The following is a 25,701-nucleotide window of genomic DNA, read 5'->3' as shown; positions in this document are numbered from 1 at the left end:
GACGTTATCTTGGAGAGTGGATCAGTGAGAACCTTGCTCTCCAGGTTGCTAAGAAGCAAGGTATGAGACTGGACTATCAGGTAGAAGATGATACTAGTGGACAGAACTCATGACTGGAGGTGGTCTAGAAAGTGCCTCATCTCTCTGATCAGGCTAGACTCTATGACTGGACTCTGTATACTGCTGAGGTCTACAATTAAGATTACACCTATTGTTGACGCTTCCTGAATTCTAAATTATTTTCCTGGGGTTAATGAATGGTATAGCATCAGTGCTATCCCTGAGGGGCCATGGTAAGAGTAGGGATGTGGGTAAAGCTCTGGTCATATGGTTACATATGAAGGATTATAGATAGGTGACCAAATTTCTTTCCCATATTTTTCAGTAGAATTTTAGAGAATTTCTGTCACCTCAATCAAAACACTTGAGATATTTTTTTTTTTTTGTCCTTAGCACCCTTTATTGAAGTATAACCCTTGATGACAATCCGGCGGGCATATCAATGTCAGCCAAGAAGGGAGTGGTGGAGGACACAATTGCAGAAACAGTAAGATTCAGAAAAATAATAGCTTCACATGGCATAGATGACCCCCAACAGTTGTACAACAAACACTGGTTCTTTATCTATAGAAATTGCCCCCTGCCCCACCCCCCTCTAAAGATCTACTAATCTTCAAAGATTATAATACGCTGTTACAGAACTATTATTGGCATAGACAACTCCTTTGGCAAAGACAGTGGGAGTCACCAAGCTCCAGACAGGAGGAAGTGGCCATAAATGTGCCCAGCTTCCTCCATCTGGGACTTGCTCCTACGGGCAGAGCAGCACCTTCAGGGAGACGGGGTTCAGGTTGTGGCTCTGGTGCCCCCGGGCAGCTTTTTGACACAGGAGGTTAAATGGAAAACAGAGCCTGAACCTGGCCTTGAAAAAGGCTTTTCATCTTTCACCCTCTCAGTTCCTCTGCTTCCAGTCTCTTTGTTTCTAGGGTTTTGTTTTTAGTGTGTCTCCAGGTTCCCCTGGAGCATTTACCACTAAACTCTGGCTGAGTCTGCGGCTGGTGTGACTCAAGGAGACTCAATCACCCAGAGCCCGGGGTTGGGGTGGGGGAGTAAGAAGGGACAAGTGATAGAACCCTTGTACTGATTCCTCTCTTTCTATCAACCTATTACCCACTGGGGCCTGTATGAGTATTCGAAGAGAGAGGACAGAAGTCAAGACCAATAACTGTCTTTGGGAAAATCCCTTGGTGTGCCTTCCAAACTGCTACCCCTGGCAGACCTTGCAAGAGGGCTGAGCCCAGGAAATGAGAACAGGGGAGAGACACTGCATCTCAAGTAATACTGGCAGTTCTGAAGCACCGTCACTCACGTCAGTAGCATGGGGTCTTAGTTCCTGTTTAGTAGTTCCCCTGTGTCTGCCAAGCTTCACTGCTCAGTATAGTTTTGGGGTTTATTTTATTAAGTGCTTTAGAAATCGTCCTTCGGTGTGAAAATGAGCATCCTGGTGTTCTGATTCCAACTCTAATCTCAGATGGGATGAGGGACAAAAATAACACAGTCAATAGTACTTTTAGTGTGATAAATTTAATGTACAACCAATCTAACGCTGACTAGAAAATCCCAGACCATGGTCATCGTGTCCAGGTAAGTGACCACTCTTTTCCCTGGGCCTGTGTTTCCCAAAAAGCTGTTCTAAGCAGCCCCCCAAATCTTAGAATGTTGGATTATATTGGCCTCACCCCCCAATATGGGACATCTCAACTTACTCCTTATTTATCCTAGAGCCTGTTTAAGAAAAAAAAAAAAAAAAAAAAGATGGCAACCACAGCCTCTATTCATAGCACTCCCCCACCTTCCTCCACCTCGGCTTGGGTCAGCCTAGCCCTTTACAAGCCATCAGCCTTCCTGAATAGAGTAGACTCCTCCCTTTGAGGGGAGAATGGCAAGTTGACATTTTAACAGTGGTTCTGATAGCAGCAGTGTACTAAGAGCATACCCAGGGCCCCCCTCAGGACACCCTGCTGGCCAAGATTCTTCCATTGTTTCCAAATACAATGAAGAGGAAACGGAAGCTAGAGACCAGTGTTTGTAGCTGCAGCAAAGTTCTTTGGCAAATTCTTGGGCTGAGTGAGGCACCCCTGCTGCTACAGTTAACCTCCAAGGACCCCGAGGAACTCAGCAGTAACTGGAAGAGATGTCAGGGCTTGCTGGGCAGGGCTGTGCAACATGAACCGGGGGCACCAGTGAGCGAGGAACAGGGAACAGAGCTGGTTACTAGGCTAGCGTTTGGCCACAACTCCTTTCCTGCCGTCGCCCACCTGAGGGATTTTCCAATTTTCCAGGACAGAAACTGGCTAGTGGTGTCAGGACCTTGGCAGCATTAGCCAACAACAGCAGCGTTAGTTGCTTGTGCGCCTAAGACCATGGCTGGGTCGTAATTTGCTCTGGGCGGGGGGTGGGGGGCTGGGGGGTGGAGGGGGGTGGCCCTGGCTGGAGCTTCTAGCTACCATGAATTTCAATTCCCTGAGTCAGGCCACAGGCTGGAGAAAGCAATTGTGAGATGGAAGATCTCTTCCTGAGCTCCCTTCTACCCAATTTCTTAGATGGGAGGTGGTGGAGAAATGGGTGAACCTTTGTCAGTTTCAGATTTCTTTGGTTTCAAGAAAAAATAGGTAAGAAAAAAACTGAACCCTGTTGGGGAATGCTAAGCTTATGGGTATCCTGACTTCAAGGAAAGTATAGGGCCAGGTCATAGCAAGCTGAGTTCGAGGTGAGAACTCCTTTTTTAGACCCTTGTAGGCTTCGGTGGGAAGAATTCAAGGCTTTGGCATTTGCTCATCTAGCCATGGTGAAATTCAGGCTGATCTGCAGAAAACGCTTTCCTTCTGGGATTACTTTTCCCTCTCCGACTCCCCTCTTCTCGCCTTCTTAGTTAAAAAAAAGGAAAAAAAAATCAAAACATAAAAATAAATAAAATCAAAAGGCCATTTAAAATACAACAAAGAACCCCTCACCCCAATAGTGAAATGTGTATCCAGAAGTCAGCTTTCGTAGAGCTATTAATGGCCCATAGTGTGAAGCCCTTAGGGTGGGCACCTATAAGACACAGCAATGAAAGGCAGGAAGGGACAGGAAGCGGTAGGCCAAAAATCTTAGGACAGGAGGAGGGCCACACTAGACAGGGCTGAGAGTAGGCCTCCTTCCCCCTCAACCAGATGCTGGGGAAGGTAGGCGGGCACCTAGGGATTCCCAATCTTTGCTCACATTCTGTTTCGTGTAATTTCTCCTTCTGTGCTTCCCGCTGTAAAGCTTACGTGAGGCCCTTAAATTGCTGGTGAGTGAGGCCCTCAAGACAGCCAGATCTCTGTAGGCAATGGCTGGGCCACGAGCCTTGGGCAGGATGGAGCTGTACAGGCAGCTTCTCTCTGAGCCTTGAGAGGCTGGTTGTGGCGTGGGTGGGTGGTGAGTGCACAATGTCTTTGGAGTCCTTGTACCAAGAGGAATGCAGGCACTTCGTTGGTTCTGTGTGCGGGGAGTGCTTGCCTGTGCAAACCATGGGAAGGAGAGTGTGGTTGTATAATCACACCTTGCTGCGGGCACCCCCTACTTCTTGCTTTTGCTCCCTAAGGTAGAAGTTTGGGGCCTCCTCAGGGACTCCTAGCTAGTTGGGAACAGTGCTAGGTAAGGGGCAGTGAGAGATGTCCAAGGTAGAGGCTATGGAACAAACTGCTAACTAACTGCTATCTACTTGCTAACAAACTGCTAACAAAGATTGAAAGCACTTCCCATTGTGGCTGGGCAGGGACGGCGGGTCAATCCGTTGGTGGAATTAGAAATTGCTGGGCCCTAGGAGCAGGCTCTCCCTGAGACATTTGAGCTGCTCTTCCCCAAGCTTGATCTTCTCTTCCAACTCTCGCTGTTCGATGATGAGAGCAGATTTCATCTTCACAAAGTGCTGGTAATCTTGGAGCTGGTCCTGAGGCAGGTAGCGGGAGACCATGCCAAACACCAGCTTCTCGCGGCGGTCCACATGCTCCTTCAGCTCCTTGGCATCTGCCAACTGCCCTGTCAGCTGCTGCTTCTTCTCTATCAGCACCAACTGAGGAATCAGATAGACCAATTAAGAGTCATCCCAGTTCCCAATCGGCTGCCTAACCCACGGCTCCACCAGGAATGCTGCCGCCAACAGCTCCCCACTCTGCTAACTGATCAGTCCTAGATTTCCTGCCCTGAAGTCCACCTTCATGCAAAAGCCCTTCTTTCTTATGGGGCGGGGGGAGGGGAGGATGAACACAACAGTGCTTTCTGGACAGGGTGCTGTGTATTCACCCCTTTCCATCCCTAAGCTGCCTTTAATCCATGGATCACCACCTGGGTTAGGGTGGGGGAAGGCTCTGACAAAGCGAGCTCATGCCCCTTCCATCCGGAGAAAAAGGATCACCGTGACAGTGCTTTCAAAATGGCACATGTCTCCGTGTCGCTGTATATGTGTGAGTATGTATCCATGCGTGTATGCTCGTGTGTATGTGCCTCTCATTGTGGATTCCGATTTGTATCCCAAACCACTTGTGTGCGGAAAGGTAATGCCCCTTTGGTTCAAGGAATTATGCAGAGTGGCCCAACCTGTGAAACTGATAGACTCCCAATCTCAGCTACTTGGTGAGACCTCGTCCTCCAACTCGGAGAGAGAGTGAGGTGAAATTGCTGCTGCTGCTGCTACTACTCTTCCTACCACCGTCGGCACCAATCCTACTACTACTATTACTACTATTATTACCACTAACACTGATAATACCACCACCACCACCACTACTATTACTACCACTATCACTATCGATACTACTACTACTACTACTACTGTTACTACTATTACTGCTGCTACTCCTGGCAGGTAGCCCTCATTCAGTGTTTACCCTGTTCCAGGCCCTGTTTTAAGTAATTAATATGGATTATCTAATTTATTTATTTTTTAAAGATTGTATTTATTTGAGGGGGGGAGGGAGAGCACCGAGGGAGAGTGAGAGGGAGAAGCAGACCCCCCACTGAGCAGGGCGCTCGATGCGGGGCTCGATCCCAGGACCCCGGGATCATGACCTGAGCTGAAGGCAGACGCTTAAGCGACTAAGCCACCCAGGAGCTCTGGATTATCTAATTTAATTCTTACAACCCCATGAGGTGGAGGTAGTGTGTTTTTGAAGAGACTGAGACAGAGTACGGTTAAGTAAGTTGCCCACAGTCACACAGCTAATTATTGGTAGAGCCAGAATTTCCAGGCACTTAAAAGCGAGTGCCCACACTCTTAACACTATGCTTTATTGTCTCCCAGATGAGCCAGACTTGAAAGAGGGAGTCCCGAGAAGGAACAGATGGCATTTCCCTCCATCCACCCCTGAGACCCCAACTCTACCTTCTCCTGGTTGGCCTCTGAATCGATGCTGTTGAGAGCATTCTCCACCCGGGCCAGTCGTCCAGAGAGGGACAGCAATAGGTTGACCACTTTGTCCAGGTCCCCGATAAACAAATGGTATTTTTCAAACTCGTTGGATTTACAGACCGCTTTTAGGTTGGCCTCCACCTCCTCCCCAAGGGCAGAATTGGCACCAATGTCCTCTAGCAGTCCTCGCTGGGCCTCCCGCAGGACAGAAAGCTTTCTGCCGATGCTTTCAATAAGCTGTATCTAGGAGAAATCAACAAGAGAAGGCAAAGGATGAGAATGGGGACTGACAGAAACTGATCTGTGCCTGTAACCTCCGTTTTGGATGGAGGTTTCCATCTGCAAACAGATGGCAGGCTCTACCCGTCATCAGAAACAAAGGAAACCCGAGCAAGTCATGAGCAATTCCAGTTTTCTGGACAGGCGCCCTCTCTCCCATCTATCTCTTCAGATCTGGTAGGAATCAGTCACCACCAAACTTCTTGGCATCAGATAAGTGGTACCCAGGGGCTAGTTCTCATTTGCCAGATGTAACTTAATAAATACTGGCTGAGACCATTTAATAAACAGGAATTGGAATGCTTGTGAGAGCAGGGGTTGGAAAAGCATCGTCATCAAGTATTTGCCTTTGGCTTCATTGATTCTCCTTCAATCCACTGAGTTAGGTCTTGTGTGCGTGGCCCTGTGCTAGCCCTTTACCCCCCTCCATCTGGCTTTTGAGGCCTTTTGGATAAGACTGAGTTCTGAAGTCCCGACGACTAGGTTTGACTTCTAGTTCTGCCACCTTCCTGGTTGTGTGTCCTTGGGTGGATTTCTTTGTGGAGTTCACTCTTGATCGGCGGAATGGGCATAATTGTAGGACCCACTTCATTGAATGAGATGATGCATGCCATGGACTTAGCAGGGACTAAGTGTTTAATAAAGGCGGGCCACTAGGCTGTCACTCCGCCTGGCCCCACCTTACCATTCCAGTCTCAAGGCTCTGAACCTTTCAGGATTAGCTCCCCATTCCATCCGCATTTACAACCCTCATCCTTGTGCTCCTGATTTGCTTCATGCAGTTCTACCTGCTCTCCATCTCTTCCTTCACTTAGGCTATTTCCCTTCTTTCCTCAGGGCCCAGCTTTGTTCCCACCCTCCCTGCAGGAAGCTTCTGCCTCCATACCCCGTCTCTCAACAATCTCTTTCTTTCCTAACTCTCCTGTCTTTCAGAAATAGAACGCTAGAGTATAATTTGAAGTTGTTCATTCCCTGTTTCACGTGGGTGCATCTGATCCGTCTCCTACTGATGATAAGTTTCTTTTTTCTTTAAAGATTTTATTTATTTATTTGAGAGAGAGAGAGAGCACGAGCAGGGGGAGTGGCAGGCAGAGGGAGGAGCCGGCTTTCCGCCGAGCTGGGAGCTCGATGCGGGGCTCGATTCCAGGACCCTGGGATCATGACCTGAGCCGAAGGCAGACGCTTAACCGACTGAGCCACCCAGGTGCCCTGATGATAAGTTTCTTAAGGGAAAAACTGCTTGTGTCTTCTGATCTGTCTCCCCTCTGGGTGTAACGAGTTCTGGAACCCCACTCACAGGAAGGTAGTGTGGTAGAGCGGCCGTTTGGAGTCAGAGATGCCTGGATTCCAATTCCACCCCCTCCAAACTGTGTGACCTTGGGCAAGATACCCAATCTCACAGAGTCTTCTGTTTCCTCATCTGTAAACTGGAGACGCTTCTCCTCTCCTCCTCCACCCTGCCACCTTGGTGGGGGTTAAATGAGATCATAAAGTAAAATGTTTAGTATTGTGCCTGGCCCCTTAAGTGCTCAATACCTATTTAGGGCTGCTGCCGCTGTTGTTGTTGTTGTTGTTGTTATTATTACCAGGCATGCTGAACTAGCAGAAGCTTGTCTGGTGCACAGTCCTAACAAGAACAGAGCCGCCCCAGGTTGCACACAGCCTTTGCATTCAGCATCGCATTGTGGTTAAGAGCATGGACTCTAGGGGCGCCTGGGTGGCTCAGTCAGTTAAGCGGCTGCCTTCGGCTCAGGTCATGATCCCAGGGTCCTGGGATCGAGCCCCGCGTTGGGCTCCCTGCTCAGTGGAGAGTCTGCTTCTCCCTCTCTCTCTGCCTGCTTGTGCTCTCTATCTCTCTGTCAAATAAATAAATAAAATCTTAAAAAAAAAAAAAAAAAGAGCATGGACTCTAGTGCCAGACTACTTGGGTTTGAACCCCAGTTCTGCCACAAAGCACCAGTGTAACCTTGAGCAAATCACTCAGCCTTTCTGTGCAATTTCCCCATCTAAAAAATGGGATAACAATAGCACCTACCTCATAGTACTGTTCTGAAAATGAAATGAGTTAATACAGTTTACACACTTAGAACAGTATCTTGTATCTTGTATCTTGTGTATATATACTGAAGTATGCTTCAGCGTGTATTTGTTCTTTTCATAATTTTTTTTTTAGAGAGAGAGGGAAAGAGAGTGCACGTGAGCTGGGGGAGAAGGGCAGAGAGAGAATCTTAAGCAGACTCCACGCCCAGCGTGTAGCCCGATGCAGGGCTCGATCTCCTGACCCTGAGATCATGACCTGAGCCAAAATCAAGAGCCAGATGCTTAACTGACTGAGCCACCCATGCGTCCTGCTTCAGGGTTTGTTTTATTATTATTCACACTCAGGCACTCTGGGACCACAGGCTTGTCGTTTTCTAGCATGTGCTCCTTTCTAGTAGTTTATTTAGAAATGTCCAAGGAGAAGTGTCCAAGAAATGTCCCAAGAGAGCCTGCTCTGGGTCCAGGGCCTCGTATCTATTTCAGAACTGGCCAGAAGTCAGGAGATCACTATGATCTTAAGTCTGAAGTGTCATCGGTTTACATGTAAGTAAAATTCTAAAACTCACTGGGAATCAGGGATCAATGATATGAATGAGGCAATACAATTAGATACCAAGAGGCTCCCAGTTATATCCCTACCTTCTGCTCTCCCAAACCAAACTCAATGCCAGGGACAAGGGAGGGCTGGGGGCCAAATGATCAACTTGGAAAATCACCTACCCACCCTAGCTCTTCAGTTCCATCGTTCCATAGATCCAGAAGGATGCAAGTGAAGAGAGCCCTTTGTTTCTTGGCACCTGCCTTTGCAACCTGAACTTCAGTCCTAGGGAAAGTGTACTGGATAGAGCTAAGGAGTCATCACAGACCCAGCTAGAGCTGAGTTGCTTTTCTAGGATATTGCAAATTGGTGACCTTCTTCACCTGTCTTCCTCAGACAAAAGCTGTCCTAGCTCCCCCACAATCACTTCAAATCACTACCTGCTGTTCCGTGCTTTGCCATTTCTGATCATTTTTCTCTTTTCCTGCTCAGACTCTTATTAGGTTTGCTCGTAATAAAAAGGTCCTGAGTAAGCCAGGAGCAGCCTTGCCACGCTCAGGGAACACAGAATCCAAGGAGGCAGGCATCTGGATCAATACAACTTTGATACCACCATGCTTCCAATTCTTTCCCTGACATTTTGCTTCAGATTTGAAAGTGGTGGGGGGTCTCCGGCAAATGGCCTCCAGCTTTCCTACAGGTCATGTCCTGAATGAGAAGCATAGGCAGAGGAGCAATTTACATCGAGTTCAGATGTTCACAAAGTGGTAAATTAGGCCTTTGGGGTTGCCATGGAAACCCTATTTGCTTACAAAATAAAATGGGTAAGTGCAGGGAGGGCAAAGTGATTCCAGGAATTTGATTAGAAAACTAGCCTAGTGATGCTTACAGGAAGAACGGGGAGGCTTTGGAACAACAACATCTTTTCTATTGCTCATTCTAGTATTTTTAAGACATTATTGATTATTCTTGCAAAGAAATACTAGAATTTACCAGCCTCTAATTTCTCCTTTTTTTTTTTTTTTGGCTTAGTCAGTCTATTCCCTCTTCCAGAAAGTTACACAGAGAATACAATCAATGGCTGCTATTGGTTTGAGCTCGCTGGCAAAAACTCTGATGTGCCCTGGGCAGCGAGTTACTTACAAGGCTGGTTTATTTCAGAGGGAAGGCGCGATAAAGTAGAAAGTGAGACAGTCTTGACTTGATTCAAGTCCTGGATCTATTACTAGGTCTGTAACCCTGGGCAACCTAATCCTCTCAACTGGTAAAAAAGGGAATCACTGTCCAGTTGTTTTAAGGATTCAAGAGACACAGTGATGATGATGATGATGATGTTGATGATTTCTATTACTATCACTACTATTATTGGCTGGATCAAAAAGAGACTGGTGTTGCATTTGTGAGGAACCCAGAGAGGCTATTTGATGTCCATACTGAAGAAACGGGGATGCACCAAGTTGTTCTGGAGAGCGTAGAGGGCAGGTCAACCTCCAGACACGCAAACTAAATGGTGAAAATCTAAGGCATATCAGAAAACTTCACCTTTTTTTGAGCCAGTTCGTGGTCAACTTCTTCCTCTCCCAGGCCAATCTCTGCCATCTCGGGTTGGTCTTTCAACTTGTTCAACAGTTCTGCCTTGGCCACAGAAATATTGTAATAAGCTGAGTAAGAGGTAGGGATCCCTGGGGCCCCCGGAGGAGGCGAGAAGTGCTGAAATTCTTGTCTGTAGAAACAAAGAATGACCATTTGAGCACCTCTGTCAGAGACGCTCCTGAACTTTCTGCTTGTTAATTTCCCCATTTGTGAAAAATGGGACCCTGCTTCCAAGGAGCTATGGAATAAGGAAATGATGGACCAGGAAGCACTGTTGAAATGTCAACGGGCCACATGAAGATTACCCAGAAGCCAAGGTAAGGCCAACTTTGAGAACTTAGAAGGCTATTTCTATGCCCCTGACTTCAACAGGTAGGGGAACTTCTTCAGGGGTGATTTGGTTTGGTCAGCGCCCCACTAAGATCTAGAAAGACTGGGAGGCCCCAAAGTTCTGCGCTTCTGATCTTCCAGGATTCCCCTCAGTTCATGAGCCCGGCATATGAATCCCCAGGGAGGGAGGAAGTGGTAGGGATCTATCTGAGACCTTAGCTATTCATCCTCCAAGACCGTTGGCCTCCCTCCTACCCAGCCCGCACCGCCGCCCACTCCAGGTCTATCTAGTCTGCTTGCTTACAAAGGCACCCCATGGCTTTCCTGGACACTTGCATAATTTCTTCTTTCCTGGTGGTGCCACTCCTGCTTGAAATGGCCCCTCCATTGCAGATCTCCCACAGCAAAGAGGTCACCCATGACCTCAGCAGTGGTCACCATGCTGGAGGCTGGGGTTAACACCCCTGCCAGGGACTTGTCACGGCCTACCACATCTCTCATGAGCTCTTCTGAGACTGCCTGTGAGGCAGGCCTTCGGCCTGGGAAAGGATAGCATCTCTCCACTTCTGCCATATCCCCAGTGGCCCTAGCCTCCTCCATGGTTGCAGAATGAAATGGGGAAAAAATGGAACCAGTGGCACCCAGGGGCTTGACAAGTGTAGCGGCAGACCCTGTTGTCTTCGGTTCACTGAAGCCCGTGGGGCTGAGGTGCTGCTTCTCAGAGCCCCAGCCCATGAAAGTGAACTGCTCCTGTGGAAAGAAGTAGCTCTGGTTCCACGCTGGCTTGGGTTTGGGCTCTTCTGCCATCGAGGCTTCTGGTCTGGCGTGAGGAAGGAAAGAAGGAGAAATGCTTTAATGTCAGGTTTCAGTGATGAGAGGGGAAAGAATTCCACGCATGGTTCGTGCAAGAGGGGGGCCCACCCCCACTATATTCTTGTTGCCTACCAGCCACCCCTACCCTCCACCTGTCTGTGTCACTGCCCCTTTGCTAACCTCTAGCTGTTTGAAAGGAAAAATAGGAGAAACTCATTAGTCATTTTTGCAGCTTCTTGCAGCTCTTAGATAAAGGTCAAAAATAATGGTTAAAAGGCTCCACAGCTCTTTACTGATTCATGCTATGCTCTCTCCTAATTCATCACACAAAAGAAACTTGGGCATGTCAATATTCTTCATCCAAGGTATTCATTTTACACGTGGGTTTTTTAAGCTAATAACACTAATAAACGAACAATACTAGCTAATATTCACTCACACTTACCATGTCCTAGAAGCTGTCTTAAGATGTGCTTTTCTGTAGGTGTGTCTGAGTGTGTGTGTGTAGATAGAGATAAAAAATTTAATGCTCGTGGCAACCATTTTAGAGATAAGGAACATGAGGTACTGAGAGGGAAAGTGACTTCCCCAAGGTCACCAGACAGTAAATGACAGACCCATGATTTAGACCTACGTGACCTAACTCCAGAATCTATACTTTTAGCCACTATGCTATACTGCCAAAGGGACAACTTGACATCGTATAAAACCTTGCATGTAAGGAATTTTCTGGCTGGACTATATCTATGTTAGCAGACAAGAGAGAATATTCTGGAGGGAATAGGCATATAAGAACTTAGGGAGTTCTTATCTATAAGAAAAAATATTTAGGGCATGTGTGAGGGAGTTCTGAGTCAGAAAGCACTGAAAGAAAGTACAGAACTAAGGGGAGAAAAGGATGTGGCTGTATGTCAGTTCTATCTCAATAAAACTGGAAATATCTTTTAAAAGGATGTGCTAATTATAGACTCAGATCGCAGCGGACACAGCCCTGCACCATATCACAGCATATCATCTTAGGCATTATGTCCTAGAGCTCCTGTCCTCATAATCTCCACTAATAGGGCAGGAGTTCCAGGAGATCTATGACAACATAATCTGCATTTGATAACGAACACTGAAGCAAAAATCAGATTCCTTCTGCAGAGCACTGAGAGGAAATGCACAGAGTTCAGAAAGCAAACTATACCTGTACTCGAACCAGAGTTAGGAGACTTAACCAACACTTGAAAATTCCACTAACCTGGTTTTAGATGTATCCCAGCGTTTTGTAACTGAATAGTATGTGGGTTATAGAAATGCTCTGGTTTGACTTGGCTGAAATTAGAATGTCTTTTTTTTTTTTTTTTTTGTATTTTAGATTCAAAATATGATACATCTACCTGCCCCTAACACTTCTCCCTTACAAAGTCTTAAAGCCACTTCCTTCTGGTTAGAACCCTATGCTCTCCCAGGGTCTGGAATAGGATCTTGAGGAGCCCAGAGATCCTGGGAGGATGTACTGGGCACAGTGAGCCAGACAGCCTTGGTCCTGACTACCTGTGATCTTCTGCAGGTTACTTTAGCCTCCCTGTGCCACACTTTTCTCACCTAAAAGATGTAGGACACTAATGATATCTATTTCATAGGTTGGTTGTGAAGATTAAATCCGTCAACACACAAAGGTGCTTAGAACAATGCTTGGCACATAGGAAGCAGGCAAAAAAAAAAAAAATATTAGCTTTGTTGGGAATAATGCTGTTCCTTAAATCTACATCATTCAGAGAGGCATCTATAATTGATTTTCTGCAGCCACAGCTAGGTAGGGCTGTGTGCAAACAGATATTTCCCCTTGCATCCTATAGTCATTAAAAAAAAATAAATCTCTGGAACGAGTTACAAGATCTCTAGTAATAGCAGTTTCCTTCTCTCTGGCCAAGGCGCCAAGGTGAATGGAGGTACATAAAAGGAGGAAGGACTAGGAGGCTGAAAGGGCAAGTCTGGGGCCTCTAACTACGATCGCTGGGACACTCTGCCCTACAGGGGCCAAGAGGGCCTTGTAAAGGCCTGGCCTTTTGCAAGAACAAGATCTCTCTGAGAGAGGCTGCCTAGGATGGCAAATGAAGCGTAGGTTTTAGAGTCACACAGATCTAGCTTTGGAATCGAAGTCCCTTCGTCCCTTATTTTCCTCAGCTGTAGTTTCTGCATCTGTCAAATGGGAATCATCTGTCAAATGGCACACAGGGCTGTTGGGAGGTTAAATGAAATAATGGGTATAGAACGACTAGCGGTGTGTGGCACACAGCGAATGCTTCATACACGTTCAGCCATTGGTTTATTCATTCTGTCTTCTTAAATGTTAAGTGCCTACTATATGCTAGGTCACCTTCCCTTCTCCCTGCCGTGACAGGGAGCAACCACAGTCGCTTTCCACAAAACGTCTTCTGATTACAGTAAGAACGCCCCCCAGCTAGCTGGACAGCTTGAGAAGCAGCCGCGAGGGCTCTGATGAGAGACCCTCCCGGTGGCTAAGAGCTAGCTAGGAGCTAGCTAGGCCCTGTCGCGCTCTGCTTGTGCACCTCGTGCTGGGAAACTTCTCAACTAGTTCCAGATGGCTGGGTGAAGGGTTTGTGGGTGGGTAAAAGACACGAAAATGAGGTACTTCTAACAGCAACGAGTCTCAGGCAAGTTCCTTCTGTAGAAGGATTTAAAGAAAGCACTTACGGGATCAATACCTGCCCCCCACCCGCTGCCCCAGCAGAGTGCGGGCTGAGCTCTGGGCAGGATGGCGGGCAGAGCCAGAGGCCAGAGCTCCTTCGCTCTGGAGCCAACAGGACAAGGGCCAGGCATTGTAGGGCATGCACAGTGGGGCACACAGACACCAACAGCCCGGTGGCCGGGCTACACTCCTGCTCTGCCCGCCCTGCCCGGGCAGCTCACCCCGTCAACTACCACCTGTGGCCCACCGAAGCAAATGCAAAGAGGCAGGAGCACAGGGCTGGGGCAGGGAGGGGATGGAGAGAAAGGCAGAGGAGAGGAGTGCCCTTGACTTTTGTAAGGAACGGAGGAGCATAAAGCGCCCACCACCCCCAGGAGCAGCTGCGGGGAGAGTTTAGAAGCCCAGGCAGGTCCTAGAGCAGAGGCCGGTCAGGCTGGGAGCTGGCCTCTCGTTCTAGAGAGCGAGAAAAGGAAAAGGCAGGAAAAGGCCTCAGCCAGGCTCTGGGGAAATGCCAGGAGGCAGGGAGGGCTTAATGCCTTCTGGCTCAGGGGCCTGAAACTGATGCATACCTTAAAAGGCAAACTGAGAGATAAGGTAGTATTTTGACAGAGATCGTTAAGAACATCAGCCACGACCATTTACCGAGCACAGTAGGTAAGTATGAGCTACACACGGGGCTCCCTACTTTAGAGAGATGGTCTTCATCTTTACGACAGCCAAGTGGAATGGGTATCATCATGCCTGTTTTCCTGGTGAGAAAAATGTGACGCTGGGAACAGTTTAATCAATCGACCAAGCCAAGGTCACACAGCTGGTAAGTGGTGGAGGTGGAGTTCACACTCCTGCTGCAGCCGCCTGGGGGACCTTTCTTTCATAAGCACTTACTTGGGGGGATCAGTGGTCTCCTTCTCTGATGTCCTCCAAAGCCCACCCGGGCCGTAACAGCAAGGGGGCTGAGCCTTCTCAGGTTGAGATCCCAAGTGGCCCCTTATTGGAGGCAGGAAATCGCTGGGATGGAGACCAAAGGACTCTTGCTCTGCTGGGAGGCTCTGTGAGCCCTGCCTCGAAGCCTCCAAGTGGCCAAAGCCCAGGGGTTGTGGGTGCTCCAGGACCTCTTCAGGATGGAGGGTGCCGGTACCAGTGGTTTCTGAACTGAAATACTGGGGTGGGAGCTCCTCCTCCTCCCCCTCCTCCTCTCCCCCTTCCTCCTCTTCTTCCTCTTCTTCCTCTTCCTCCTCCTCCTCTCGCTGCAGCTTCTGCTGCTCCTGGGCTGCTCGGAAGAGCCTGTACTTCTCCCAGTTGGGAGGAGGCGGGCGAGGAGGAGGAAAGGCCTTCTTCCGGGCTCCCAGAGGATCGGGCTGGGTCTCATCAGCTTTGGTAAAGGGCTCCCTCCTATGCTGCCCCCAGGCCCGGGAGCTCTGCAGCTCCAAGCTGATGTGGCTCTCTGAGAAGGCACGGCTACGCAGCGGGCGGGGCATGGAGGCCACGGAGCTCCCCTCCTCACAGGCAGAAGTTTCCTCTGTTGTTTTTGAAGAGTGCTTGAAGTCTCCGAGAAGGTCAAGGGAAGAGATCGCTCGGTAGCTTGACAAGTCCAGTGCCGGGTTCTCAAGGCAAGGATGGGACGGGGTTGCCCACGGAAAGCTAGCCTTGGAATGAGCCATTTCCCTGCAGAACAGCAAGACGGGGATTGTGTAAACCGAGCACGTTGCAGATGGCCCCATGTTTCGGATAGCATCATTTCTGTAAACTTTAAGACGGCCATAAAACAATGCAAGCATACGTAGTAAATGCAATCATAAGAATAGTAATACTAACACATAATATTGATAGCTAACACTTATTAAGTAGGTACTAAATGCCAGGCACTGGTTTAAGTGCTTTCCACGTCTTAACTTAGTTAATACTCACAATGACCCCAGGATGTAGCTATTATTATCGTCCCAATTTTATAGCCATGGAAACTGAGGTACGGGCAGGTTAAGTAACTTGCTCTGGGTCATAAAGCTGGTAAGTGGTAGTGCTAGGATTTGAACCTGGACAGTCTAGCTCCAAAGACTGGATACACACACTACCTCACTCTGTAGCACGCAGATTGAATGTGCTGTGTACTGGGGCTTACAAGTCTGATTATCCTGTTACATTGTTTTTGTTTGCTTTGTTTTCAATCACGAAAAATTTTAAATATTTAGAAACATACAGAGATTGCTATAAAATAAATATCCATGCTCCCACCGACTGCCCAGGATTAGCACATTTTAATACTCTGCCATCTATACTTGATGATTTTTTTTTAAAAGAGATACATAATACCCTTTGTTTCGCTCCCCACTTCTATTCCCCTGCTGCCTCTCCAGATGCAAGCTGTATCGTGAATTTGACATGCTTTCTGTCCGTGTTTTTATACTCGTACCAAAAGATACCAAGCAGGCAATTCACAAATATCTACAATTTGGGGTTTAAAACAGCTCCTTCTAATGCAATTCTAGTCAGAATTCTCAACAGGAATTTTTAACTATAGCATTTTTTATTAATTTGCAACATGAAGTAAGATACAATATATTTTTTTAAAGATTTTATTTATTTGAGAGAGAGAAAGAGAGAGAGAGAGAGAGCATGAGAGGGTCCGAGGGAAAAGCAGACTCCCTGCTGAGCAGGGAGCCTGATGTGGGACTCGATCCTGGGACTCCCACCCGGATCATGACCTGAGCCGAAGGCAGTCGCTTAACCAACTGAGCCACCCAGGCGCCCGTAAGATACAATATTAAAAAGTATTTTGCTACAGAAGAAATGGGGGTGAGGGATTAGGCATATTATAAAGCAATTATAATGAAAACAGTGTGTTACTGATTAGTAGAACAGAATGAAAACTCCAGAAACACATTGAGCTATCTATAAAAACATCGTATATAATTCACCTTCCATAACAAGGAGATAAAGAATGATTTTTAAAAAAATTTTTTTGAGATAACTGCAGAGCAGTGATATTTGGAGCTGCACTCTCTATTATGTACCAAAATAAATTCCAGATTCAAGAGTTAAGGGTATGTGTGTGTGTATTTTAATGTATGTTATATGCGTATACAGGTATATATATTCTATGTTTAAAAGAAAAAACTATCAGAAGATTAAAAAGACTGTCACTTGTGAGGCAAAATGAGAGTCTCATCTTATAAGCAATAGAAAAAATATCCAAAGAAAGAAGTCCAGGTTGATTTAAATATGTATAAAAATATGCATAAAAAGTCAAACTTCTGTATAATAAAGAGTGACCAAAGTCAAGGGATGGCTCTTTAATCTCAGAGTATAAAGAGTTAAACCCTCTAAACCAGAAGACCTGGTTTCCTGCTGTAGCCTGTGAGCAATCAGCATCATGCTAAGTATTGCCTAGTGACAGGAAATTCCAGCAGTTCAATTAAATCATCAGACAGAATACCCATTCAATAGTCATACTGAAGACTGAGAATATTTCTTTAAAAAATAATCATACACATAATGGTAGCCAAGCTCAGATAGAATGAAGAACCAAATCTCCTTCAGTCAGCTCATCTCCAGTCCCCGTCATGGCTAGCTCATCACTCGCATGGATCAGAAATTCACCTCCACACGTCCACACTCCCTTCTCATTTGGGCCTTTGCCCACCTATAGTTCCTTAAGATTATAAGTTCCTCCTTGTGTGCAAAGTGTTCCACCTGGCATTTCCTCCAGCAGGAAACAAACAAGGTGGTGAGTGGAGAGTAAAAGGTTGACAAATGCTATCAGGCAGAGGATTTTCCTGACCACCTTATCTCAAATAGAGATGACTTATCCTTCACTATCCTCTTTCTATTTTGTTCTTTCTCAGAACACACATCTCCACTTAGTATTATATCACATATCTACTTTCACTTGTTTAATTTATGCTCCACTCTCTAACTAAAATGTAGGCTTCTTGAGGGTAGGGATCTTATGTGTCTCATTTATCTAGTACCTAGAGCCTGGCACACAGTAGGCATTTAATAAATTTTAATAAATGGATTAATGAATAGAAATATCATATGATCCAGTAATTCCACTGGGTATTTACCCAAAGAAAATGAAGACACTAATTTGAAAAGATATATGCACCCCTATGTTCACTGCATTATTTACAATAGCCAAGATATGGAAGCAACCCCAGTGTTATCAACAGATGAATGGATAAAGAAGATGAATGGATAAAAGATGGTACACACACACACACACACACACACACGCAGAGGAATATTACTCAGACATAAAAAAGGATGAGATCTTGCCATTTGCAACAATACGGATGGACCTAGAGGGTATTATGCTAAGTGAAGTAAGTCAGATAGATAGAGAAAGACAAATACCATATGATCTCACTCATATGTGGAATCTAAAAAACAAAATGAACAAATAAACAAAAAGCAGAAACAGACCCATAAATACAGAAAACAATCTGATGGTAGCCAGAAGGGTATGGGTCGGGGGAGAGGGGATGGGCAAAATGGGTGAAGAGGAGTGGGAGATACAGGCCTCCGGTTACATTTGTGAGCACAGCATAATGTATAGACTTCTCAAATCACTATGTTGTATACCTGAAGCAAATGTAACTTTGTGTATCAAGTATACTGCGAGAAAATTATAAAATAAATGATTCATGCCAAAAATGAAAAAAAAAAACCAACAGCCATGATATTTGTATCGTAACAAAGTAGAATTAAAGGCAAAAATTAACAAACAAGGCAAAGAAGGGCGCTATAAATTAGTGGTTAGAACACATGATTAAGATCTAACTACCCTAAATCTTTACGTGTCAAATAACATAGCATCAAAATTCATAAAGCAAAAGACATAGGAAATGCAAAGGTAGAAAAAGGGAGCAATGAAATATGAGGCTGTATCAGCTGATGACAGATGTGACAGTCAAAACTAAGATAATGGGAATATTTAAATTTCTCTATTTTCAAGGGTCCATTGAACCTTTTTTAAATTGACTCTATATTAAGTCAAAAAATGAAAGAAGTACAGACTATGGTACCTAATCACAACATAAAAACACTAGAAATTAGTAACAAAAATGAAAGACAAAAACTTCTAGTACGTAGAAAATAAAAGGGAAAAAAATATTCCCCACTCTAGTCAAAGAAATCTGATCTGAAATTGTAGAATACCTAGAAAATAACAACAATGAAATATCAGAAGCTAGAGAATTTGACTGACTAAAGCAGTGGTCAAAGGAAAAACCAAAGCCTTCAATGCTTACGTTAATATGTAAGAACAAATTAAAATCAGTGAATTAAGCACTGAACAAAAGAAGTCAAAAGAGCCACAAAAATAGAGCTAAGCAAAGCAGAAAGAAAACTAATGGCAGAAATTAATACATTGGAAAACAAATGGTAGAATTAATAATTAAAGCCAAAAGCTACTTCTTCAAAAGAAAATATAAAACAATAAAAAAGATAAACCACTTGCTAATCTAATTAAAAACCCCAAATGCACAAAATAAGAAATGGAGAAATAACCACAGTTGCAGAGTAAATGAAAAGAGTAAGAGAATACTTTGCTCTACTCTATGAAAACAAATTAGAAAGCTTAGGATGGTTTTCTAGGAAAACAAAAATTACCAAAACTGATTGCAGAAGAATGGAAATATCTAAGCGCACCTGTTACCATAGGAAACAATGTTGATAAATTTGACAAAAAAAGATAGCACACTCATGTGGTCTTGTATTAATTCTACCAGCCGTAAAGGAACAGACAACCTCAATACTATTTACACTTCCTAGACTCTGGAATCTATTGAGGGAGAAGAAAAGAGTCCTGCATGATGTCAATACGAAAACCCAACAACTAGAACATGCATAAAGGCAAACTAGAAACCAGGCTCATCTAAGAATACTAATGCAAAAGTCTCACCATTTTTTGCATTTAAAAACGTAAACATTAGGACATTAGTACATATAAGGAATTTATTAATAAATTACCAACATATATTGAAAGTGCATGTGCAAAAAATTCTTTCTGAAGAGGGTGCATGATCCAAAAGAGTTGGAAGACACTGGTCTGGGATGGTTGTTCCTAATCAAAGTGTCTCCTGAGCGAAATTACCCGGAGCGGTTGTTGAAAATGCAAATTGGTGAGCCCTACCCCCCAGAAATTGGGATTTAGTACCTCTGTGGTGACGCCAGGGAATCCGCATTTTTAACAACTGCCCCCCCCCCCCAAGAGATTCTAATACAAGTGGTTCCGGGATCATACTATGAAACAGGGGTCCAGGGTGAAAATGATGGGAGGGCTGCAGTTTGGGGTGGAGTTTGGAGGGCAGGGTTCTTTGTTCCAGTTAGGTTGGTTTCCCATCTATACAGCCTATCTTCCACCCCGCACCACACACCTTCCCACCTTCTTTCCCTGCCTCTCTCCCCCTCCTCCACCTCATCTCCAGTCTCGATCTTAGGAAATGCAGGTGGTGGCAGCAAGGTCTCCAAAGGCCCCAGCTGGGCCGATGTCCCGCAGCTGGGGTGACAAGAGTCCTGCCGCATGAGAGTACTCAAATTTACCATTCTTTCCTCTTCCCTCCCCAGAGCACAGGAAAGGCAAGGCAAGAGAGTAGAGTGGAAAGAACACAGTGTCATAAAGACTTGGGTCTGCATTCCAGTAAAAATGTAAAATCGGGCTCCATAACTCAAAAGCTGCATGACCTTGCACACAGTATTTAATTTATCTCAGTTTCAGTAAAATATTTATCTTACAATGCTGCTGTGAGGATTAACTATATAAAAAGGACCTAGCAATGATGCTGGGTATGTGGAGAGGTGATTAATAATGATAGAACTATGTTTATTGTTAGAAAGGAGTCCCTTCCTCAGGGCCACTGCATATGGCTGTGCCAGTTGTGCAGTGCACAACCTTCACTGCTGTATGCTTCGGCCTTGTTCCTTGTTCTCACCAAAGGAGTTGGACTGCACTGTCCCCTGGTTAATATTCAGCTCTGCTCAAGAGCCACGAAACCAGGAGATCTCGGGTCTCAGCTCAGCCACATGTCTGCCTAGCTAGGAGGCCCGAGCTAACCAAGGATTTTAACTTTGGGCTCATTTACTCACTCTTCTCATCTACTAAAAAGGGACAAATAATAAGAGGCAGGTTTAGGTTTAAGAGCAGTGCGAAAATCAAAAGGATTCGATATTCTAAGTTGTCTTGTTCCGGTACTAATCACTTATGTCAGCCTTACAGAATTTACCTCTAGGTAGCCAACTCTAGAATCAGTTGGAAGAAACAAACATGCCCTTCTAGATATTTGGTGCCCTAATTCATGGCACTGTGACCTTACCTGGGGGCACTGGGCTCTGAAAAGGCAACCTGGAAATTGCTATTCTCTGCATCAATCTTAATTTTATTTTTTTATTATTTTTAAAGAAACAGTCTCTTTTTTTAAAGATTTTATTTATTTATTTGACAGAGAAAGAGCACAAGCAGGGGGACCGGCAGGCAGAGGGAGAGAGAGAAGCAGGCTCCCTGCTGAGCAAAGAGCCCAATGTGGGACTCGATCCCAGGACCCTGGGATCATGACCTGAGCCGAAGGCAGACGCTTAACCGACTGAGCCGCCCAGGCGCCCCATCCATCCTAATTGTAGAAGTACTACCCCCTCCCCACCTACATGGCCTGTGCAGGGGCCAGCCTGAGCCTTACAGAGTCACTTACATCAGGGGAGCAGAAGTGGGCATGACTCCGAAAAGGGAAAGGAGAAACTTCAATGGGATCAGCTGGATCAATGTGTGTACAAGTCCTTCCATGCGGCCATTGAATATTCTATTGTGCAAGGTGACCAGATCAAAGGGGAGCAAAACTGACATAGCCCCTTCCTTCCGGGCACTACAGCTGAAACAAACTGGGGAATGGAAGGCTTCCATTGAAGTGTGTCAGGCTCAAACGAAGGTTACTGGCCTCTCTAGCGGTCCTATCTTCCAAGGGCTCAAGCCGTCTATATGCACAGAAATCTACAACTCCGCTTTGGGACCAAGTGGAGTGGAGTGAAGGATAAGGAGTTTCATTAAGGGAAACGAGCTATGGTTTCTTACTTCCTAGTGTGTGTTAGGCACTGCTTTTTGCACTTTCGTGTATGTATTTCTATTAATCTTCACACCAACCCATCATTGCCAGTTGGCAGCTAAGAATCCCGAGGCTTAAAAAGGGTAATTCAGGGGCGCCTGGGTGGCTCAGTCGGTGAAGTGTCTGCCTTTGGCTCAGGTCATGATTCTGGAGTCCCGGGAATCGAGCCCCAAGTCGGGCTCCGTGCTCTGTGGGAAGCCTGCTCTCTCTCCCTCTGCCCCTTCCCACCACTCGTACTCTCTCTCTCTCTCGAATAAATAAATAACATCTTTTAAAAAGGGGTGTGTGTGGTAAATCATTTTCCCACTTGTAAGAAGCAGTCGTGTCCAGACTGGAACTTGCCTTATCTGACTCCAAGGGCCAGGCATCCCACTGGAGCAAGGTCTCCTAGGGTGAGGCAAAAGGTACTCGCGCTGCAGTTGTCCCCAGGTGTCCAGGCAGATATTAGCTCTTTGCATGGAAGCACGAAAGCTAGTGTAAGAAAAGGCTTTGTTGACACCAGCAAGGAGACTACATCTCAAAAACAAAAGCAAATTGCCTGCCAAGTCCTGGGCTGTTCTTCTCTTTTCCTTTTGGCACAGGTTACCTTTTCTTCTGATGAATAGATTTTCCTCTTTTGTTAAAATCTTTTTTTTTGGACTAATAGTGATTGAAAATGAAAACGAATATTTGCAGAGACTGAAAAAAAATCTCCTCCTGCCTCTTCCTCCGCACTTCTGAAGTTTTCTTGTTTGGAAATTTTACTTTTAAACTCACCACAATAGCTTGGTATTCTAGGATCTCAGCAGTAAGGGTGCACAGGTCCAGCCCCTCTCCCCTTTCCCTTTCCTCGGCAGCCAAAAGATAAGACTGCTCCAAGAAAACAGCCACTCCCAGGTTAATGCTGAAGGAAATATTTGCAAGATCCAGGAAGTGAGACACAAGGAGGCTTACGCTGGGAGGGGAGAAGGGCCCAGAGGGATTGTTGTTGCCACCCTTTTCTGCCTCTGGGTCCATAGAACTTCAAGTAAGGAACAATTAGTCTGGCAATGACAAATGCAAGTGGCAAGACTCGCCCTGAACCTTCCACATCCCCTGGGAGGCTGGTGCCAAGTGTCCCTTGAAGAGATTAGAGAAGTCCTTGCTTTATTGGGTCTGTCCTGGGTAAAGCCTAGCTCCCCCTCTCCAATGGTCCCAACTTGGAATTTCCAAGAAGGTCTTCCCATAACTCCTCTGGATTTTACATAGTGTCATGGACATGGCGGTAAGGGATGATAATGATCGGTCTTAGGTTTACTGAGAGTCTGTCATGCGTCAGGCACAGGGCTGGACAGTTGATAGACCTGCTTTCATTTAACTCTTGAGACAATCTTCTGGCGTGGGTATTCTCTTGGCCATGTTAGAAATGAGGCTCAGGGTGGTTAAACAACTGGTGAACACAAAGGGAATAGTGGCCGGAAGTTCCAGCTAAGGTCCATCTGACTCCAACGCCCACACTTTTGCCCATGCAACATGCTGCCTCTTCAGCGTTCAGATAACCTTCTTGAGAGATTTAATAGAAGACATTTTAGGAGTAAAAAACACATTGTCGGGGGACCTGGAGGGTCTGACACAAGAATAATTCAGCTGAGGATTGGGCTGGCCAAGGTTATTAAGGATCTATTCGCTGCTATCCAGAGATAATGAAACCCGGGCATGCATCAGAACCACCTGGAGGGCTTATTAAACCACAGGTTGCTGGGTCCTATCCCCAGGATTTTTGATTTAGTAGGTCTGGGGCAGGGTGGAGAATTTTTATTTCTAACAATTTCCCGGATGATGATGGTACTGCTGGTCTGGGATCCCACTTTGGGATCTACTGTTCTAATCGGTCATTACTTACCAGGTTCCCAACTCATCGGGATATCTTAAGAGGTATAAAGCCATTAAAAAAAAAAACAACTTCTCAAAACAAAATTCATTTAATTAACTATATACATCCATCCATGTGACAACTGGGATGAAGATTTACAAAATAAAATAATGGGAATACTGGAAGTCCAAAAAGTTCTGGGAGTCCTGATGTTATTCAAGGAAATTTTGTGCCCCAGCATGGTTAAACTATGGACGGGTCAGGACTCTTGAGTCCTCACGTATACCAGATCTTAATGTACTGACTTTTAAAGACCTAGAATACAGTGGGAAAGACTTAATACCAGTTATAAAGAACATGATTCAGTCTCAGATGGTTTAAAAGGCATTCTTGTTGCTCAATTATTAATGAGAACGATTACTGTAGAGTAGTTCTCTGGGCCGCATGTATTTAACGTTTAAGATTTTAACCCTTTGAGAGTTAACCCTAAAGATCCACGAAATGTAGTAACTGGTCATTTTGCAAAGGGTATGAATTTGACTTCCAAGGCATCACAATACCGGTTGAGAGGACAAGGCGCCCAGCAAAAGAGGGAGCCTCGTCAACCGCTTGGCACTGCCATCTCAACATGGCTTGATGGGTCTCTATTTGCTGACAAGGTACACAGATGCAGTCACCATGGCAGAGAGAAAATGTGCTTCTTTATGAATAATGGCACCGAAGCTAGTGCTGGTGATTGAAGTGATAGAACCATCTTAAGAAAGTGATGCTTCTGAGCTAGAAAATACAGTGTTTATTGGTGGGGGTGGGGAGGTGCTACGTTGCAGTGTCAGATTTGGAAATTTGCAGAGGTCTGGTGACGTACACCCTCAGGAATGTCAAAGTTCTCGCAGACTTAAATATGCAGATGTGCTGGTTGATTGAGAATTCTAGCAAACAAATTCTAGTTAATAGTGAGGTCAAGCATGTCCTGTAAGTAACACTGTCTGTCATTAGTATGTGGATTTTTCCAAAGCCCTCGATCTTTAACTTCCTGGGCCCAAATCAAACCAATCAATCCCCTTCTTTAGATTTTCTTTTTTTATTATACATTCCAGCAACTTGACACATACCCCCCAAACACCGTGTGTATTCAACTCCAACTATTTACAGCTTACTAGCAGCCTTTCTGAATTTTCTTTGTGTATGGCTACTATCAGATTCAACATGTGATTTAGGATTTAGCCTTTTTGGGGTTAATATTATTACAAATACTCATTTCTGTGCAAGATCCAATATTTGTGTACCTGTCATTGTTAATAGCTATGTTCTGTTTCCATCATAATGATCTATCTATTCAATCGGTAAATCTTTTCCATGATTATAAATAGCACTATTAAGAACATCTTTAAACAAATCATTTTTTTTCCTTTTTAGGTTATTTCCTTGGGGGTCTGCTGGGTCAAAGGGTATGAACAAACAGTTTTATAACTCTTGTCGCATATTTCTAGATTTTCCTCTAGGAAAACGGAACCAATTTTATACTGCTCCCAGAAACGGTTTCCTCACAGCCCTGTCAAGATAGGGTTTTATAATTTCTGTTGATCATTTCCATTAATTGTTGATAGTTTAATAAGCAGGTCGTGATACGTGGGAGTTGTTTTTGTTTGCATTTCTTAAATTGCTAGTGAGCCTGTACTTTTCCATGCAGTGATTTTACCGCCTTGAGTTTCTCACGTGTAAATTGCCTGCTCAGTTTCCTTGCCCTTTTATGAAGCCGAATCTGAAAGCCGACCTTCTAAATCTATATCCATTCTTTATATTTTTTGGACAGTCAACTGTTATCAGTGGTGCTGACCCCAGACATTTGCCTCATTCTGTTGTTTAGCTTTTTATTATATTTTGTTGTACAAAGGTTTTTCCCCCAACTTTTATATATTTAAAATCATCCATCTTGTCTCTGATGATACCCTCCATTTAACAGACACAAATTTATCTTCTATCCATACTTGAAAAAAATATGCTATTCCACTGTCTGCTTTCTGGAATTTGCTATGGAGTATTCTAGGTGCT

The 25,701-nt window shown here is 45.2% G+C and overlaps 1 protein-coding gene across 4 annotated transcripts in view; it reads right to left on the bottom strand.

The window, feature by feature from the left end:
* Positions 1 to 2,465: 2,465 nt before the first annotated feature.
* Positions 2,466 to 25,701, bottom strand: part of SHROOM4 (shroom family member 4) — a 227,025-nt gene continuing 203,789 nt past the window's right edge. For 3 of the 4 annotated variants that reach the window (XM_078065309.1, XM_078065310.1, XM_078065311.1), the window contains 5 exons: positions 14,611 to 15,390; positions 10,885 to 11,034; positions 9,834 to 10,014; positions 5,408 to 5,677; positions 2,466 to 4,099 (listed from right to left, as the gene is read on the bottom strand). In XM_078065309.1, the coding sequence (XP_077921435.1) occupies positions 3,830 to 4,099; positions 5,408 to 5,677; positions 9,834 to 10,014; positions 10,885 to 11,034; positions 14,611 to 15,390 (1,651 nt within the window). In that variant the 3' untranslated portion in view covers positions 2,466 to 3,829. Of the gene's footprint in view, positions 4,100 to 5,407; positions 5,678 to 9,833; positions 10,015 to 10,703; positions 11,035 to 14,610; positions 15,391 to 25,701 lie in introns of those variants that run through there. The other variant, XM_078065312.1, reaches the window with a different exon arrangement.

The sequence above is a fragment of the Halichoerus grypus genome, chromosome X (assembly GCF_964656455.1).
Source record: "Halichoerus grypus chromosome X, mHalGry1.hap1.1, whole genome shotgun sequence".
Classification (NCBI taxonomy): domain Eukaryota; kingdom Metazoa; phylum Chordata; class Mammalia; order Carnivora; family Phocidae; genus Halichoerus; species Halichoerus grypus.
The sequence above is the reverse complement of the archived record's forward strand: the minus strand, read 5'-3'. Positions and strand labels throughout refer to the sequence as shown.